The sequence below is a fragment of the Microcaecilia unicolor genome, chromosome 13, assembly GCF_901765095.1.
Source record: "Microcaecilia unicolor chromosome 13, aMicUni1.1, whole genome shotgun sequence".
NCBI classification, from domain to species: domain Eukaryota; kingdom Metazoa; phylum Chordata; class Amphibia; order Gymnophiona; family Siphonopidae; genus Microcaecilia; species Microcaecilia unicolor.
Genome location: NC_044043.1, coordinates 77,890,752 through 77,910,876, shown reverse-complemented (window position 1 = coordinate 77,910,876; position 20,125 = coordinate 77,890,752). Strand labels below are relative to the sequence as shown.

General features: G+C 44.3%; 1 protein-coding gene across 2 annotated transcripts in view; it reads left to right on the top strand.

The window, feature by feature from the left end:
• MEGF6 (multiple EGF like domains 6) overlaps window positions 1-20,125 on the top strand; it is a 458,871-nt gene that overhangs the window by 267,666 nt on the left and 171,080 nt on the right. Inside the window, exon 1 of one of the 2 annotated variants that reach the window (XM_030185805.1) lies at window positions 11,504-11,745. The exons of the other annotated variant lie outside the window; for it this stretch is intronic. Coding sequence (XP_030041665.1) covers window positions 11,589-11,745 — 157 coding nt within the window. The 5' untranslated portion in view covers window positions 11,504-11,588. Of the gene's footprint in view, window positions 1-11,503; window positions 11,746-20,125 lie in introns of those variants that run through there. 2 annotated transcript variants of the gene reach the window in all.

Sequence of the window (20,125 nt, the reverse complement as noted above, 5' to 3'; positions counted from 1 at the left end):
CGATTATAAGCAGGTTTATGGGGATTATTCCTCATTATGCTTATTTCTTTTTTCTTTGTATATTTCTTGACAAAGCTTTGCTTTGGAATGTAATACTAAAAAGTGCATAAATAAAAAAAATAAAATAAAAAAAAAAGAAGGGGAAGTTGATAGATCTAAGGTGAGAAATGGCATTAATACAGGAGGAGAACTTGAAACATGTATACAAATGGGAATTGAGAAGGCCCCCTCCACAGCACAGAAACAGTACTACTCACTCTCCTAGCCAAATTCAAGCAGGAAATAGCAACAGGCAAAAACATCCTCCTCCTCCAATTCGACATGTCTAGTGCATTCGACATGGTAAACCATAATATATTAATAAGATTACTAGATAAGTTCGGGATTGGTGGAAACATACGTAGCTGGATCAAGGGTTTCCTAACCACAAGAACATATCAAGTAAAATCAAACTCAAGCATATCATCACCGTGGAAAGCAGACTTTTGGAGTACCACAAGGATCACCGCTATCACCGATCCTCTTCAACCTAATGATGACCCCACTAGCCAAGTCCTTATCCAACCAAGGCCTTAACCCTTTCATCTATGCAGACAATGTCACAATATTCATTCCTTACAAATCTAAACTGACAGAAATCACCAACGAAATCAAGATCAGCTTGAACATCATGGACTCTTGGGCAAATGCATTTCAACTAAAACTAAACAAAGAAAAAACACACTGTCTCATCCTCTCATCCCTACACAGCAAGGATAACCTCACAATTATCAACACCCCAGATTACACCCTCCCTATCTCAGACAGCCTGAAAATCCTCGGCGTTACAATGGACCACAACTTAACACTAGAGAGCTAAGTGACATCCACAACAAAGAAAATGTTCCACTCAATGTGGAAACTCAAACGCATGAAACAATTCTTCCCGAGGGGAACATTTCCCAACCTGATACAATCAATGGTACTAAGCCATGTAGACTACTGCAATGGAATTTATGCGGGATACAAAGAACAAACCTTAAAGAAACTTCAGACCGCTCAAAACACGGCAGCTAGGCTTATCTTCAGAAAAACGCGATTTGAAAGTGCAAGACCCCTTCGTGAAAAACTACACTGGCTCCCAATCAAAGAATGCATTGCTTTCAAAATCTGCTCTCTGGTTCACAAAATTATCTACAGTGAAGCTCCGGATTACATGACAGACTTGATCAACCTACCAACTAGAAACACATCCGAATCAACACGAACGTACCTAAATCTGCACTACCCAAGCTGCAAAGAACTCAATATACAAATCAACTTACGCGTCCAGTTTTTCCTACATAAGCACACAACTGTGGAACGCATTACCAAAAGCCTTGAAAACTACGAACGACCACCTAAACTTCAGGAAAACACTAAAAACTAACCTGTTTAAAAAGGCATACCCTACCGAGCCAACATAAATGCCTGATCTCTGCAACACAACAAAACTAAAGAACGTAATGGACATAACACAACTCTTCCGTTGTACGATTCCCTAGGGTGGCTGTGCCACATGAACGTTACCTTACCACAACATCACTTTGTATTTGTTTACACTGGAGTCTGTAACGCCTCTCTGGTACTATGTAAGCCACATTGAGCCTACAAATAGGTGGGAAAATGTGGGATATAAATGTAACAAATAAAATAAATTAAAAAAATAAATAAATTTAGGCATGAGATCTGTGCCTAAAATTTAAACGCGATCTGAAAAAGAGGACACGGAAATGGGAGGGACATGGGAGGAATGGAGGTGGTCCTAAACTTAACCTGCATTATTATAGAATAACGGGATGTTCACCTAATTTGCACCATATTTCAGTTGGTGCAAATGGCTACACCTAAAGTTACATCCAATAAACAGGACCAAATATAGATGTGGAGATATTTAATACAAAACAAAGTCAATTCTTCCAGCAAACATTCTTAAAGTATCAATTTTTAAATACCATCAAACTTGCAAGTGTATTCATGTTCACACTAAAACATTTTTTTAGTAAGGGGATCCTCAGGTATCACAATGCAAGTGCTATCAACGATCACTTTCTGCTACATTAAGAAACACTTGCAGGTTTGATGGTATTTAAAAATTGATAGTTTAAGAATGTTTGCCACGTGGCCATTTGGGGGGGGGGGGATGCCCTTACCACCACCCATTGAGGAGGTGGTAAGGGCTCCCATGTTAACCCAGCACTGCCAGATTACTGCTGGGTACACTCTGGTTCTACAAAAATAAAATCCACTAGATAAGATAACACCGATAAGTGTTGGTATTTTTTTTCTCGGGTACACAGCTTATCGCTGTAGTTGGCTGATTGCAGTTTTGTTGGCTTGAACCAGTACTATAGTAGCTTGCTTGCTTATTTATTTATTTTTATTTTATTTATTGCATTTGTATCCCACATTTTCCCACCTATTTGCAGGCTCAATGTGGCTTACATAGTTTTGTTAACATTGTCATTCCGGGATATTAGATACAGTTAGTGTTGTGCAGAGATTAAGTGAAGGAAGGGAGTGATTAGGATAGCACCACTAGTACGCATAACCGATGCAAAACAATTTTTTTTGAATTAAACTAGATTTTTGTTACGGCCATACTATTGGAAGCAATCGTGGAAGGTTTTTTGGTGGCCAATGATGAAGAGTCGATCGTAACGATCTATTTAACTCTATAGGATTTGCTATATCCTGGAGCTCTTTGAGGCCTTTTTCCTTCCTAGTCCAAAGTGAGTTTGTGATGACTACTGCTTTATGCTAAGTATATTCTTTTGCTTTTTTGATTGTGGAAATTCTTTTTTGTGATATTTTAAGCTACAAAAATAAATACATGTTTGTAACGACGGAAATGACGGTGCACTAGGGGTGGGAAGTACCGCTGGGCTGCTGCGATAGCCCAGTGGTACTTCCTGTTTAGCCAGTGGTAAGGCAGCGTTAGGCTTACTGCCACTTAGTAAAAGGAGCCCTAAATTTGCATCCGTATCTCGGAAGCGCGCTCAAATTTGGCTGTGTAAATCTGTGTGCCATATATAGAATCCGGGGGTATATGCACTATTAACAACACTCGTTTCGAAATGAAGAATTGAAACAAAAAATATCTGGCTGCTCATTCCTTATAAATCACAGTAAACACCTACGAGAACCACCAACCTCCACCCCAGTTTCCCAGCACAAATGTTTCCCATGATCTCACAGTGAAGTTTATCATTTTCATGAGTGTACTCTAATTATGTTTTTTTTAAACAATTTGCTTTGATCTTATTATGTTCTAATTTGGGTAAGTTTGTGTTTGTTTGTATTTTTACATTCCGTAATCACAGCTGGAAAACAGCAACTTTTGATTGGGCCCTATTAGGAATGCAGCCTTTCTTTGTGAAGAAATGTCGACTGTGGAAATGTACCATTTTTGCCCAACCAAAGGGAACCCTAGAACCTTTCAAAGATCAAGATGGAAGAAACCTCAACCAGTCCCTTCTTGCAGCTGTTCTCAGCCCAGTCGTTAGGGCTACCGAGCCAGTCAAGTTTTCAGGATATCCAAAATGAATATGCTTAAATTCTATTTGTCTACTCTACCTCCATTTTTTGCACGTTTCACCCATATTCACTGTGGGTATCCTGAGAATAAACGTTGACTGGGTGGTCCCCCAGGTCTGAGTTGAGAATCACGGCTTTACCCCCAGCCTCCAAGCCGGATCGATCAAAGCTCAACCGTCCTAGAAATAACAGAGTGGCATAAATGGGAACTGGCTTATGTGAGGAAGTGGCAACTAAAGATGACGTTTACTCTGTAGTATTCTTTTCTAATTTTTTATTTGCTGAATTGTCAGTTCTTTCTTTTCAAGAGCAAACCCTGCAATTTTTGCCCCTGCATTGCTCATAAGTACATAAGTATATAAGTATTGCCACACTGGGACAGACCAAAGGTCCATCAAGCCCAGCATCCTGTTTTCAACAGTGGCCAATCCAGGTCAGAAATACCTGGCAAGATCCCGAAAAAGTTCAATACATTTTATGCTGCTTATTCCAGAAATAAGCAGTGGATTTTCCCCAAGTCAATTTAATAATGGTCTATGGATTTTTCCTTTAGGAAGCCGTCCAGACCTTTTTTAAACCGTGCTAAGCTAACTGCCTTTACCACATTCTCTGGCAATGAATTCCAGAGTTTAATTACACATTGAGTGATGAAACATTTTCTCCGATTCGTATTAAATCTACTACTTTGTGGCTTCATCACATGCCCCTAGTATTTTTGGAAAGAGTAAACAAACGATTCACGTCTACCCATTCCACTCCACTCATTATTTTGTAGACCTCTATCATATCTCCCCTCAGCTGTCTTTTCTCCAAGCTGAAGAGCCCTAGACGCTTCAGCTTATTTCCCCATGATTTTCATCTTTAACTTCAATACCCTCTCAACATGTTGTAGCAAAGGTGACCACTTAACCACTTTCAGATGCTGCTATTTATTGTGCAGTAGGGGACCTAGAAGGCTTGAGAGATAATTTAAAGGAAAGCAGTACCTCCCCTGGGTTCTCAAAAAATGCATCCCTCTTGTGGTGGTATCATTTTCTTCTCATCCATTGGTGTTTCAAGATGGTAGTCTTGTTTTAGCTATTACTAATTGGAACAATCCACTTAACCAAAATAGGAACTTTGCAAACAATGAAAGTGGAAACCAATCTCTCATGCTATCACCAATAGTGAATTTCTCTTTTTTTTCTTTTTCCTTTTTGCACTATTTACTATGACTTTTGAAATAAGATGGAGGAAAAAGACCTCAATAATCTGCTGTGATCTATCATTAAAGCACTGTGCGGATAACAAAAAAAAAAAGGCATCATTGATCAAAAGACCTCCACTCTTTACACACGTTAAAAACTTTATGCAATGTTCATCAAAACATGTCAACTAAAGGCACACTTACCTTTGAACCCAACGGGGTCCCGTTTCACCCATGACTTTTCCAGGCTTCTTTAGGGGAAATGTGTATCCAAGTTTTTTACTCTGGCAGCATTCTCTTCTCTCCGACGATTAAAGTAAGATGGCGCCAGAGTTAAAACTTGGGTACACATTTCCCCTGAGGAAGTCTGGAGAAATCATGGGTGAAATGGAGCCCCGTTGGGTTCAAAGATAAGTGTACCTTTAGTTGACGTTTTGATGAACATTGCATAAAGTGTTTTAAAGTGTGTGGTGGAGGTTTTTTGACCAATGATGACTTTTTGATCTGCACAGTGCTTTAATGACGAAAGGACAGAGCGCACAGCAGATTATTGAGACCTTTTTCCTCTATTTTATTTCAAAATTCTTGCTTTAGCCACGAGTGCTGAGAATACACAAAGCCCTGCATAGAAATTTCAGTGCCTATACAGCTTAAAATGTTATCAGCTATTCTCCATATTTCAAGAAGATATGGGTCCTTGGTTAATGACATTGATATGGGAAGCTTGTATAGTACTGCAGTATGCCTGAGCTTTACACACTGGTGCCTGTATCAGCAGGCAGTTTCTTCCGTTTTCATGATTAACCACTAAAAAAATAAAAAAATTAATGTAAAAAATAAATAAATAAAATAAATACATAAATAAAAATGATAAAAAATGCTGTACTGCCAGTGTTTTTTCTTTCCCCATATGCTTGATAGTTGTCTATGCTTCTGCCATCTGGAATCACAGTCATGTCTTTGCCTGAAGTGTGCTATTATTAATTAATTAAATGAGTGAATGAATAAATTAGTTAATAAAATAGTTAATTAACTTTTTATTATAAAACATTTATGTAGCACCACTTGCCAATAGTTTTCGGCAGTTTAGAATTTAACAGCTGAAAGCATATCGGTTTACACAGACTTTCTCTTAACCGATTTGTTAATGTTTATTTTGTTTGTATGTGCTGTAGACCTCTGTTTTTAGAATAGAAACAGAGAAGCATAATGGCAGATAAGAGCCAAATGGCCCATCCAGTCTGCCCATCCACAGCAACCACTATCTCCTTCTTTCCCTAAGAGATCCCACGTGCTTTTCCCACGCTTTCTTAAATTCTGACACAGTCCTCGTCTCCACCATCCAAACGTCCATCACCCTTTCCATGAAAAAGTATTTCCTTAGATTACTCCTGAGCCTATAAATTCTTAACTTCATCCTATGCCTTCTCATTCCAGAGTTTTCCTTCATCTGGAAGAGGCTCACCTTCTGTACATTACTGCCACAGAGGTATTTAAGCGTCTGTGTCATATCCTCTCTCTCCTGTCTCTCTTCCAGAGTAATGTTTGTGCCTGTGCCCTCTCTTTGTTGGTATTCTGCAATATATATGTAATTTATATGTTTTTAATTTTTAGTGTTTAATTTATAATGTAGAGGTTTTTGATATATTTATATATATTTTATGTACATCTACATGCATTTCTATGTTATATTTTTAAATAATAGTTAATGTTTAATGTAGTTTTATATGTTCATTTTAACATATTTTTAAATGTTTATATCATTTTTGAATCAAAAGAGACTCTCAATGTTTATAATTCATGTCTATGTGTTACATGTACACTATCATTCATACTGATGTTTTTTTAATATATTTTTCTATACAATTTATAGAGATACATATATAGTTTTACAATTTTTTATGTTTTATTATTTGTGATGTTTGTTGTTCATTATAGCCCCTGACGCAGCCCTATTGTTGGGCGAAACACGGCCTGTGTCGGGCAACTGTCTTACATACGGTATCTTCAATAAAGTTTTTTGGATATTATACTGATCTGCTAGTTTGTTTTCCACTCTCTTCCAGAGTATACATATAGAGGTCCTTAAGTCTGTCCCCATATGCCACTGACCAATTTTGTTACTGCCCTCTGGACCAACTCCATCCTGTTTATGTCTTTTTGACGATGTGTCTCCAGAATTGCATACAATATTCTAAATGGGGCCTAACCAGAGACTTATAAAAGGACACTATCACCTCTTTTTTTTCCCTGCTGGCCATTCCTCTCCCTACGCACCCAAGCATCCTTCTGGCTTTGCCTTTTCTACCTGTTTGGCCACCTTGAGATCATCACACACAATTGCCCCCAAGTCCCGCTCTTTTTTCGTATACAGAAGTACTTCATCCCTTATACTATACCATTCCCTTAGATTTTTGCAACCTAAGTGTATGACCATGTATTTTTTTTCTGTTTAATCTGAGTTGCCAGTTGCTGGACCATTCTTCAAGTTTCGCCAGATTCCTCCACGTGCTAGCCACACCCTCTGGGGTGTCCATCCTATTATAGAGTTTGGGATCCTCCACAGTGGCGTTCCGACGCTGGCTGACACCCGGGGCGGATCACCAAGTGGGGGGCGGTCCACCCCGGGTGCACGCCGCTGGAGGGGTGCCGCGGCGCACGCCTGTCGGCTCCGAGGTCGCATTTGTTCACTGCTCCCTCTGCCCCGGAACAGGAAGTAACCTGTTCCGGGGCAGAGGGAGCAGTGAACACATGCAAACTCGGAGACAGGGCGACAGGCGTGCGCCACGGCACCCCTCCAGCGGCGTGCACCCGGGGTGGACCGCCCCCCACTTGGTACACCACTGATCCTCCACAAAAAGACAAACTTTTCCAGACAGTCCTTCTGCATTATCACTCACAAATATGTTAAAAAGAGCCAGCCCAAGGTCTAATCCCTACAGTACACCACTGATAGCATCCTTTCCCTCAAAGCAGACTCCATTTACCATTACCCTCTGTCTCCTACCACTTAACCAGTTTTTAAACCCAGTCACTTTATTGCCCATACTGGGGGCACTCAGTTTATTTATCAGTCGCCTGTGCAAAACCGTGTGAAAGGCTTTGTTAAAATCCAAGTACACCACATTGATGGATTATATATGTATTATTGTAATCTGTTTAGGAATACAGACAGAAATGTATTAAATAAATAAATAAATTTATGTATCACAATAACACTTAGTGGTGTGTAGACTCAATAGAACTTCAGAATTCTAGGAAATCAAAATGGCTGCCCTCATCCTCCCGTTACCATTTCTTGGTCCTTTCAATAATTTTTAGTAACAGAAGACACCAAAAGATTAGCAAAATACTTGAGGATATTTATCAATATTTATATTTATACTTTATGATGGACGAGAATTATTTTCTAGGGGTTAGAATGGTGGGGTGCTTCGTATGTAGTGATGCAGCTCTGTAAGATGTGTCACAGGCATGCCATATCCGATTCAGAGAGAAGTCTACGTTGGAGACTAATGTCTGTCTTGCATGCAGAAGCCTCATGGGTTTCCAGAAGCTCCTTAAGATACTTGTGCAGATTTGGCTGAGAAATTAGAATGCATCCTGATAAGTAGGTGTTTGGGTGAGTCATTCTGGCCTACCGTAGCTTGTATGGGTCTCAGTTCTCAGTTCATGCATTTCCTCTTCAGCTGGAAAGAATTGCTGAAATAGCACTTGTCACAGCAGTATGTGGTTGTCGGCATAGTTCGAACCACATGTCTATAGTCCTGTGTCATTAATGAAGAAACACACTTGTATTCTAATGTAAACAGGTAGAGCAATGAGGGAAAATGTTGGAGCTTATCGGCAAAGTAACATAGTAGATGACGGCAGAAAAAGACCTGCACGGTCCATCCAGTCTGCCCAACAAGATAAACTCATATGTGCTACTTTTTGTATATACCTTACCTTGATTTGTATCTGTCATTTTCAGGGCACAGACCGTATAAGTCTGCCCAGCGCTATCCCCGCCTCCCAACCAGCCCCCCCTCCCACCACCGGCTCTGCCACCCAATCTTGGCTAAGCTTCTGAGGATCCATTCCCTGGGAACAGGATTCCTTTATGTTTATCCCACGCATGTTTGAATTCTGTTACCGTTTTCATTCCCACCACCTCCCGCGGGAGGGCATTCCAAGCTTCCACCACTCTCTCCGTGAAAAAATGCTTCCTGACATTTTTCTTGAGTCTTCCCCCCTTCAATCTCCTTTCATGTCCTCTAGTTCTACCGCCTTCCCATCTACGGAAAAGGTTCGTTTGCGGATTAATACCTTTCAGATATTTGAACGGCTGTATCATATCACCCCTGTTTTGTCCTTTCCTCCAGGGTATACATGTTCAGGTCAGCAAGTCTGGTGTGGTGGAGTGCATTAGGGAGAAAGAAACCTGTACACCTCGATATTACTGAATCATATAATTTAGAGTTGAACTCATTAACCTGTCATCTTTTATGCATAGTATTGCATGCCTAGCTTTCCTAACCTTTCTCTCAGTCATTGTATCCTTCTTAGGTTTTCAACAAGGCTAGGCCTTGATTTCAGATCCACTGTAATAGGATATAAACTGATCAGGCTAGATAAAAATGGCCAACTTTTACCGCAGCTTGGTAAAAGGACTCCCCGTGTATTTTACACAATGGTTAAAGTATTCTTTTATGTTTGACTATTTATTTATGTTTTTCAGTATTTTATTTATCCTCCCGCAGAAGGCCCCCCCCCCCCCATGATCAGAACTAATAGCATACATAAATTTCCATACTATTAGTTTTGATCATCGGGGCTTTAATTCCCTGTGCTGTTTTGGTGATAATTTTTCAGCGCTGTTCAGATCAGGGCAGGGCTGCCGAGAGACTGGGCCAGGCCCGGGGCAAGGTCGCGCCTGGGGCCCCGCCCTCGCCACCACGCCCCCCTGAGGTCACCACCGCTCCCCCTCCACACCCCCCCCCGAGGTCACCGCATACACTGCTACCCCTCCACCCTCCCCGAGGTCGCCACAGCCACTGCTCCCCCCCTCCGTCCGCCACCGGGCCGGGCCCCCTGCATTGAAATTGCAGTCTTACCTCCATGAAAGCAGCGCTGCAGGCAGCAGAACGCCTCCCTTCGGCCCTCCTTCCCTCCTTGTGTCCCGCCCTCGCGGAAGTTACATCAGATGAGGGCGGGACACAGGGAGGGAAGGAGGCCCGAAGGGAGGCATTTTGTTGCCTGCAACGCTGCTTTCACGGAGGTGAGACTGCGCAGGGGGCAGACTTTCCACGACGGAGGGCGGGTAGGACTGCGGCGCCGGGCCCCCCTTGGAGGCCCGGGGAATTTTGTCCCCCCTGCCCCCTCCTCTCGGCGGCTATGGATCAGCGCGGGGCATTTGATCATCGGCCCCAAAATTAGGACAGCAAAAAGGCTGCTTTGTATCATAGAGGGTCATTTACTGACAGCGAGCGCTAAACATGTTAGCACATACTTTTAGGGGCCCTTTTTACAAAGGTGTGTAAGGGCCTATGCGTGTCTAGTGTGTGCCAAATCGGCATTCCTGCCTGGCTACCACATGCCCCAGGTGGTAGTTGGCACGTGCTGAAAACACACGGTAGAAAATATTTTCTATTTTCTACTGTGAGGCACCTACTGGCGGTAAACGGCAGTTTGTGTACGTGGCATGCTTACTGCCCGGGTAGCGCATGAGACCTTACCGCTAAGTCAATGGTGGCGGTAAGGTCTCAGGCCGAAAATGGACATGCACTGGTTTTCATTTTGTCGCATAACCATTTTTCGGCCCATTAAAAAAATCCCTTTCTTCCATACATGGTACAATAAAGGTCCGGCACACACCAAATACACACATCCATACTGCCGCAGGCCGTTTTTTTTGGCACGCCTTTTTAAAAGGGCCCCTTAATGAATGACCCTGATAGTTAATAATTCTTGCACAGTGACTTTAGAAACTCTTTTTGGAATCAGACTTTTTCACTTTATAGTATAATTACAGTGCTTTTTTTTAATTGACCCACACTCATTCTTTTGCATTCAGAAATTGTAAAATCGAGTGGACTTGATTGAGTGGGTCTGTGCTGAGCTTTGAGCCCAGTCTCTATCTTATAGTGGATAATTAGGACTAATTCCCTGGCAGCCATGAAGCAACTCTGACATCTCATCCTCCCCACCCCCCCCCCCCCAAGATTGCATTTTTGTTTAGACCAATAGATCATGATTTCGTAATATTTAATCTTTCCCTGTGTTTGTTGTGCTCCTCCAAGAAAACAACAACAACAAAAAAAAAGTAGTCTGTGCCTGTCCCGTCCTCGCTTTCGGCTCCAAAGGATATGGCTTCCTATTAGTATCCCAGTTGAATGTTCCAAAATGTGGTTTTGATTTAAAGGGTTTTTCCCTCCCACCACCTCCTCCGCCTTTTTTTTTTTTTCATTCTTTTGTTAACGGGGCCAATTATAGAAATCCAGCTTGGCTGCAGTTTGGCTTCCAGAGAGGTGCTCTGAGGGCTCTCGGCCAGGAATTTCTCATGTGGTTCTTTTTTGTTTGTGTCTTTTAAGGAATGTGATGTCACACACGAGTTTTTCTGGCAGTGGAGGGATGTGGGGAGGGAAAAGGGTGCTGTGGGCGTGGCCTTTACCTGCAGGGGGCGGGCCGAAAACTGAGAACTTAAAGGGGAGGCGTGCAATAACTCTCTGAAGAAAGCTATGCGTTTCTAGTACTACATGTGCTTCCCCTCCCATAGCAGCGTGTGCTCCACCTAATGTAGATCTCCAAAAAACCGGCTTTGTCATTCAGCTGGAAGAGAGCAGTTTCAGATTGCTACTGTTCTGCAATGGGATTCGTGAAAGGTTCCGCCGCGATAGTGCTGTGGTACGCTGTGGTCTCTGTGGGTGTCACGATTGGCTCTGGCTCACGATACCACCACCCCTGGAGAAACTGTTACAGGTGTTATTTTGGACGTCCAGTGGGCCGTACGGACACAAGGACAGGTACAGTGCGATAGTTGTTTCAGAACCGTTGTTGTGTAGACCATCCCTGCAGTTGTCCAGACGTTCTGCAAGTGAAGATCTGGTACTTAGTGGTAGTTGATTTTATTACATAATTGGCATGGTTTATTTGATCAGGTACATAGAGGGTCATTCAACATTTTCTGATATTGTGACAAATATCTTAACAATTGTTTTATAAGAAGTTATTGGTAGTATTTGTTTGGCAAAGGATTTGCCGAGTTAAAAGTGTTTGGAAAAAATTGGTTGAGTTTTAATGGTAATTTATTGATTAATTGGTCTATTTCTTGGTATTAAGTGTAAATATCAGAGAAAAAAAACTGCAAATCATACAGAATACAGCTGCAAGACTAATATACAGATTGGATAGATATACTAGTGTTTCAATTCGTCTAAACAAACTTGCACTGGCTTCCCATAGCAGAAAGACTCAGGTTCAAAGCTGCTTGTTTAGTTTTTCAAATCTTACAGGGATTCACCTCTGAACTGCTTGGCTGCTTCGCTATGTCTGGTCCAGTGTAACAGACCGAAACAACTGATGCTAGCATCACCCTTCCAAAAGACAATTAGAATTCAGAAGATTTTCAGCTTTCAGTTCCCCGTTCTTGGAGTCAAAATACGAAACTCTCTACCTATTCCCATCAGAACAGAAAACAGCTACCTTAGCTTCAGGAAGAGGCGAAAAACCTCTCTCTTCCGAAAGACTGCTTCATAACAATCTGTTGACTTCTACCTCCTAGCATCATCCATTATCCTTTCCTTAATGTTTTTAGTCTCATGCATTAATCCAGTGGTCTCTAATGTTTCTCATACCTCACACTGACACTGTTTGCGTTTGTCTCACCTAGAATGTAAAGTGCACTGAACCCTGGAAAGGGGATATTAGCGGTATACAAGAATTGATTTGATTTTATTGATTTTATATTAGATTTTGCTCACACCTTTTTCAGTAATAGCTCAAGGCAGGGGTGTAGCCAGACCGACGGGAGGGGGGTCCAGAGCCCGAGGTGAGGGGGCACATTTTAGCCCCCCCCCCGTGCCGCTGACCCCCCACCTGCCCCTGCCACCGCAGCCCTCTCAACCCCCCCTTCCCGCTGCCAACCCTCTCCCGCCGCTGCGTGGCTGAGGAGAGAACTTTGGCTGGCAGGGGTTGGGGTCCCCCGCCAGCAAAGGTACGCGGCAGCAGCAGGGAAAGGATGGTGGGAAGGGGGGGGGGGGGGAGGTCGCAGCAGGGGGATCCAGGCCAAATCTACGGGGGCCCAGGCCCCCATGGCCCCATAGTAGCTACACCCCTGGCTCAAGGTGAATTACATTCAGATACTCTGTGTAATAGGGGAAATTCAATAAAGGTTGTCGGGTAGCGGGATGATACATGCTAAGTGCGAATTCTGTGAAGGCAGTTCCATGCAGAACTGTCTTTATAGTATACAAGTTTAGCATAAATTTTGTACCTGTCTTTGGGCGCAAGCACTGGTGTAAACGCTTGCACCCAACTGCTGTCTGTTAGGCGCACAAATATAAGTATCCTATAACCATGTACCTAAATCCTGGGAAAACCTCGGGCCACACCCCCTTTGGAATTGCATGCAAGATAAATTGGGCATGCAGGTTATAGAATAGGCGCATAAGGCAGATCCGCATGTAACTGCTAATGGCTGCCAATTAGCCCTTGTTAATGTCAATAATTGATTATCACCTATTTTGCCAATTAGTTTACATTCAGATCAGTGATCCCTGTCCAGAACTGCACGGCCAACTTTGGACAACCTATACAGAATCCGTCGGAATGAGCTTAGAATGGGGATTTGGATTATCGCACGTCAGCTTTTTACTTTCTATCCCTAGCACTATGGAATTCGTTGCCTCAGCCAATTAGATTGGAGAAATCTTATTCTTGTTTTCAAGTAGCACTCAAAACCCACAACTACCAATCAATTTTCGTCACTTGCTGAATTTTTGGGTTGGTCAATTAATTACGCAGATTTCCTGAAGCTGTTGAGATGTTTTTGATTTTTGTGTTCTTGTTATGATGTATGATTGTTGTACAAGCTGATTGTTTTTATTTTATTGTTTTCTCTATTATAAAAACATTTGTCTGTCTTCTTTCCTTTTTTTAAATGGAGTTCCTAAATAATTTGTCATGCTGCATCCGGGGGGGGGGTGCGCATGGCAATCTGCCGCAGGTTGCAGTGGACCAAGGAATACCACGTGTATGTTAAATATATATATATATACACACATAGGTGTGTGTCGTGATTTATTCTGGATGATATGAAATTTGCACATAGATTTCATTTTATACCAGCATTTTTTTACTTACATTTGTACCCCGCGCTTTCCCACTCATGGCAGGCTCAATGCGGCTTACATGGGGCAATGGAGGGTTAAGTGACTTGCCCAGAGTCACAAGGAGCTGCCTGTGCCTGAAGTGGGAATCGAACTCAGTTCCTCAGGACCAAAGTCCACCACCCTAACCACTAGGCCACTCCTCCACTGTTGCTACTATTTGCGATTCTACATGGAATGTTGCTATTCCACTAGCAACATTCCAAGAAGTCGGCCCTTGCAGATCACCAATGTGGCCGCGCATGCTTCTGTGAGTCTGACGTCCTGCACGTATGTGCAGGACGTCAGACTCACAGAAACAGAAGCCTGCGCAGCCTTCTACATGGAATGTTGCTAGTGGAATAGCAACATTCCATGTAGAATCTCCAATAGTATCTATTTTGTTTTTGTTACATTTGTACCCTGCGCTTTCCCACTCATGGCAGGCTCAATGCGGCTTACATGGGGCAATGGAGGGTTAAGTGACTTGCCCAGAGTCACAAGGAGCTGCCTGTGCCTTAAGTGGAAAAATAATGAGAAATCCATTCTGTAGCATAGACACAATTGCTTTCTGCCATCTGCCATTATTTAGGGAACTGAAATAACTTCAAAAGTGTGCTTTGTCCATTAAGGGTAAAATTTACTAAAAAGATGTCATTGTGTTACCACATTAACATGCATTAATGTCCATTGTTTACCACAGATCCCATTTTATTAATAATGTACTTTAATGGTATTAGCGCATATGCAGTGGCGTAGCAAGGGCGGGGCGGTGGGGGCGTTCCGCCCCGGGTGTCATCGGGTGGGGGGGGGTGCTCCGCTCCCGCTGCTCCGCCTTTCTTTTTTTTCGAAGCGCCGGAGAGTGGCAGGCAGCGCGCCTCGCGTCTGCCCTGCTAGTAAAGAAGATCTCACTGATGTCGTCGCCCTTCCCACATTGAGTCCCGTCCCCCTCTGAGGCAACTTCCTATTACCGCGAGGGCGGGCGGGACTCAGTGTGGGAAGGACGACGACATCAGCGAGATCTTCTTTACTAGCAGGGCAGACGCGAGGCGCGCTGCCTGCCACTCTCCGGCGCTTCGAAAAATTTTTTTTTAAGGCAGGACAGGGTAGGAGCAGCAGGAGAATGGATCTCAGCTGTCGGGTTGGGGGGGGGGACTCAGAGGGGAGAAGGGGATTGGGGAGGGGTGGGGGAGCTCAGAGGGGTGTTTAAAGGGGATTAGGGAGGGTGGGGGAGCTCAGAGAGGGGAGAAGGGGATTGGGGAAGGGTGGGGGAGCTCAGAGGGGTGCTTAAAGGGGATTAGGGAGGGTGGGGGAGCTCAGATGGGTGCTCAGAGAGGGAAGAAGGGGAGGGGGGAGGGGTGGGGGAGCTCAGAGGGGAGAAGGGGATTGGGGAAGGGTGGGGGAACTTAGAGGGGTGCTTAAAGGGGATTAGGGAGGGTGGGAGAGCATCAAGGAGGGGAGAAGGGGATTGGGGAAGGGTGGGGAGCTTAGAGGGGTGCTTAAAGGGGATTAGGGAGGGTGGGGGAGCTCAGATGGGTGCTCAGAGAGGGAAGAAGGGGAGGGGGGAGGGGAGTGCTCAGATGGGAGAAGGGGTCTGAAGCTGGAACTGAGGTCTGACAAGGGGGCAGGAGGGAAAATGGGTCCATGCCTGGGGCAGGTGGGAGAATAAGTCTGGGGCTGAAAAGGGGGGATGCAAGGCATGTGGTGGATGAAGGGGGCTGAAACTGTGGGGACTAGGGGCTTTAAAGGGGACAGGGAGAACTGGCTGGGGCTGAAGCTCAGGACTGGTGAGAGAAAAGGGCTGGGGTTGAAACTAGGGGCTGAAAAGAGGACAAGGAGAAGTGGCTGGGGGCTGAAGCTCGGGACTGATGGGAGAAAAGGGCTGGGGACTGGTGGGATAGTGGGGCTGAAAAGGGGGGCAGGTGGGCTGGGGCTGGAACTAGGGGCAGGTGGAATAAGGGGGCTGGAACTGGGGGCTAAAAAGAGGGGGCAGAGAGAGAGGGGATAGAAGGGGGGAGCGTGAGGGAGGGCAGACCCTGGATGGATGGTAGAGGGAGGGCAGACGGATTGAAGGGGCAGAGAGAAAGGGCAGATGGTGGGTGGAAGGGGAGAGAGAAAGAGGGCAGACTGGGGCAAATGGTGGATGGAAGGGGCAGAGATAGAGGGCAGATGTTGATGGAAGGGGGAGAGAGATATGGCAGACTGGGGCAGATGGTGCATGGAAGGGGCAGAAGTGGATGGAAGGGAGAGAGGGCAGACAGTGGATGGAAGGGGCAGAGAGAGAGGGCAGACACTGGATGGCAGAGAGAGAGAGCAAAGACAGATGCTGGATAGAAGGAAGACAGTGAAAAGATGAGGAAAGCAGAAACCAGAGACAACGAACTGTAAATATATATTTTTATTTTTTTGCTTTAGGATAAAGTAGTATTGTAGCTGTGTTAATAAATGTTTATAATAGAACATGTAAATAAGGTAATCTTTTTATTGGACTAATTTTAATACATTTTACTTTCGGAGAACAAAACCCCCTTCCTCAGGTCAGGATAGGACACTGTAACAGTACTATACTGAATTGACCTGAGGAAGGAGGTTTTGGCCTCTGAAAGCTAAATGTATTAGTCCAATAAAATGATATTATTTGTTTTATTTCTATTTGTTAATTTGTAAAGTGATGATTGGTATGTGTTAGTTTTTTCAAATTTACATCTGCTGTCTTTATATTTTGCACAGTACTAGGGAACAGTTTCTGTTTCTGTGGTGTTGCATTGTAAGCAGAGTCTGGCATTGGGGGTTCAGTTTAATTTTTGTCTAAATAGAAAGTTTATGATTACTTATTCTATAGTGGATTAGGGTTTATCTGTATTTGTGAAAAAGACATGGCTTTCGGTTGGCATTGACTGTGCAGGATCGACGATCTGTACTAATCTGTCTGTTTTCGTTTTACAATAGGTGAATTGATGTTCTAGTGCTCACTGTAGTGTTTAAGATGCTTTCCTTTTCCTTGTGTGACTTGTACAAATTACTGTTTATGGTATGGTAGAATTGCTCTATAGGTCCTGAGTGTTTTGTATTCTCGGTATGCCTAGTACTGGATTTCGGGGGGGGTGGGGTGTTAAAAAATGACCGGCCCCGGGTGTCAACTACCCTAGCTACACCACTGCGCATATGTGCATTTTGTTAAATCTAGTCCGAAAGTTTGAGATGAAATATGGAGACAACAGCAGGTAGAAATTGTCCATCCCTGTCTTCTGTTCAGCTTTATTATCCCTAAAGTGAGAAACTAAAATCGAGAGAGACTGGATTTTTCCTTTGCAGTTGTGGCACAGGGGTGATTACTTTTCCTTTTTTTCCTAAGTCAGCTTTTTCCTCCAGGTGTTGGTTAATATAAAAGCTAAGAGTTTTTGAAAATGTAGATTATGAAGGGGGATATGTCCAGTCCCACCAAGGCTCGAAACCATTTATTTTGCTTCACAAGCTGGATAAATAACAAGTGGCATGAAATATGATGTAGAGGAGCTTTGCTAAAATGCAGTCTTGTACTTACCCCATGCTGGGAGCAACAACTAATGTGTGGTAATTGTAAAAGCTGTGTGGTAAGTGTTGGGGGCATGTCCAATATTCCCTCTGCAGTTACTGCATAGACGTGGAGGGGCATAATCAAAGATGGCCGGCGCCGCAAAAAGCGGTCCCGAACCGTATTATCAAAAAAGATGGCCGGCCATCTTTTGTTTCGATAATACGGTTGGGGCCGGCCAAATGCCAAAGATGACTGGGTTTGAGATGGCCGGCATCGGTTTTTGCCCATAATGGAAACTAATGCCGGCGATCTCAAACCCGGTCAAATCCAAGGCATTTGGTCGTGGGAGGAGCCAGCATTTGTAGTGCACTGGTCCCCCTGACATGCCAGGACATCAACCGGGCGCCCTAGGGGGGCACTTCTAAAAATTAAAAAAAAATTTTTTTATAGCTTCCAGGTGCATAGCTCCCTTCCCTTGGGTGCTGAGCCCCCCAAATCCCCCCTAAACCCACTCCCCACAACTCTACACCATTACCATAGCCCTTATGGGTGAAGAGGGGCACCTAGATGTGGGTACAGTGGGTTTTGGGGGGGGGGAGGGTTGGAGGGCTTTCATTTACCACCACAAGTGTAACAGGTAGGGGGGGATGGACCTGGGTCCACCTGCCTGAAGTGCACTGCACCCATTAAAAACTGCTCCAGGGACTTGCATACTGCTGTCAGGGAGCTGGGTATGACATTTCAGGCTGGCATAGAGGCTGGCAAAAAAGTTTTTTTTTTTTGGGGGGGGGGGTTGGGTGGGAGGGGGGAGGTGATCCTCGATTCACTCCGGTGGTCATCTGGTCAATTGGGGCACTTTTTTGAGACTTGGTCCTGAAAATAAATGGACCAAGTGAAGCCGGCGAAATGCTTGTCAGAGCCGGCCATCTTTTTTCCATTATCAGACGAAGCCAGCCATCTCGAAAACCACGCCCCGTTCCGCCCCCGTCCCACCTTCGCTACCCTGCCGAAACGCCCCCCTGAAGTTTGGCCGGCCCCGCGACGGAACACAGTTGAAGCCGGCCAAAATCGGCTTTCGATTATACCGATTTGGCCGGGTTCAGGAGATGGCCGGCCATCTCCCGATTTGTGTTGGCCGGCAATCTCTTTCGAAAATAAGCTGGATAGTAACATAGTAAATGACAGTAGATAAAGATCTGTACAGTCCATCCAGTTTACCCAACAAGATAAACTCATTTTATATTGTTTGTGATAAACTCATTAACCATGTTAATTTCGAGCACAATTAGCCCTGATACACCCACCCCTGGATTCTATAGATGGCAACTAAATTTGTGTGTGCAATTTGTCCGTGTGGCCAATTTTTGCGTGCAAATTAATTGTTTAACAAGTCAGTCAGCTCTGATAATTGGCCACCAACAAGCAATTATCGGCAGTAATTAGAATTTGCGTGCGCGACTTTCTAAGCATACTAGGAATAAATGCCCGTTTCTGAGGGCAATGAAACGGGCGCTAGCAAGGGGCCCCCTCCCTCCGAGCTACTTGCCTTGTTTGGTGTTGGCGTCGCTGTGTGTGGGTAGGGTTTTGTTTTGTTTTTGTTTGCTGCGCCTCCGTGGCCGTGCCTGAGGCGTTTAAGGCCTCGAGTGTTATAGCTCCGCCCTCGACATCATGACGTTTTGACGCGAGGGCGGTGCAGACACTCCAGGGCACACTGGATATCTCGGGCGCCTCAACTTCCGTGGAGGCTTCAGAACGTTGGGGTTGCCTTATATATATACAGTGGTGGAAATAAGTATTTGATCCCTTGCTGATTTTGTAAGTTTGCCCACTGACAAAGACATGAGCAGCCCATAATTGAAGGGTAGGTTATTGGTAACAGTGAGAGATAGCACATCACAAATTAAATCCGGAAAATCACATTGTGGAAAGTATATGAATTTATTTGCATTCTGCAGAGGGAAATAAGTATTTAATCCCTCTGGCAAACAAGACCTAATACTTGGTGGCAAAACCCTTGTTGGCAAGCACAGCGGTCAGACGTCTTCTGTAGTTGATGATGAGGTTTGCACACATGTCAGGAGGAATTTTGGTCCACTCCTCTTTGCAGATCATCTCTAAATCATTAAGAGTTCTGGGCTGTCGCTTGGCAACTCGCAGCTTCAGCTCCCTCCATAAGTTTTCAATGGGATTAAGGTCTGGTGACTGGCTAGGCCACTCCATGACCCTAATGTGCTTCTTCCTGAGCCACTCCTTTGTTGCCTTGGCTGTATGTTTTGGGTCATTGTCGTGCTGGAAGACCCAGCCACGACCCATTTTTAAGGCCCTGGCGGAGGGAAGGAGGTTGTCACTCAGAATTGTACGGTACATGGCCCCATCCATTCTCCCATTGATGCGGTGAAGTAGTCCTGTGCCCTTAGCAGAGAAACACCCCCAAAACATAACATTTCCACCTCCATGCTTGACAGTGGGGACGGTGTTCTTTGGGTCATAGGCAGCATTTCTCTTCCTCCAAACACGGCG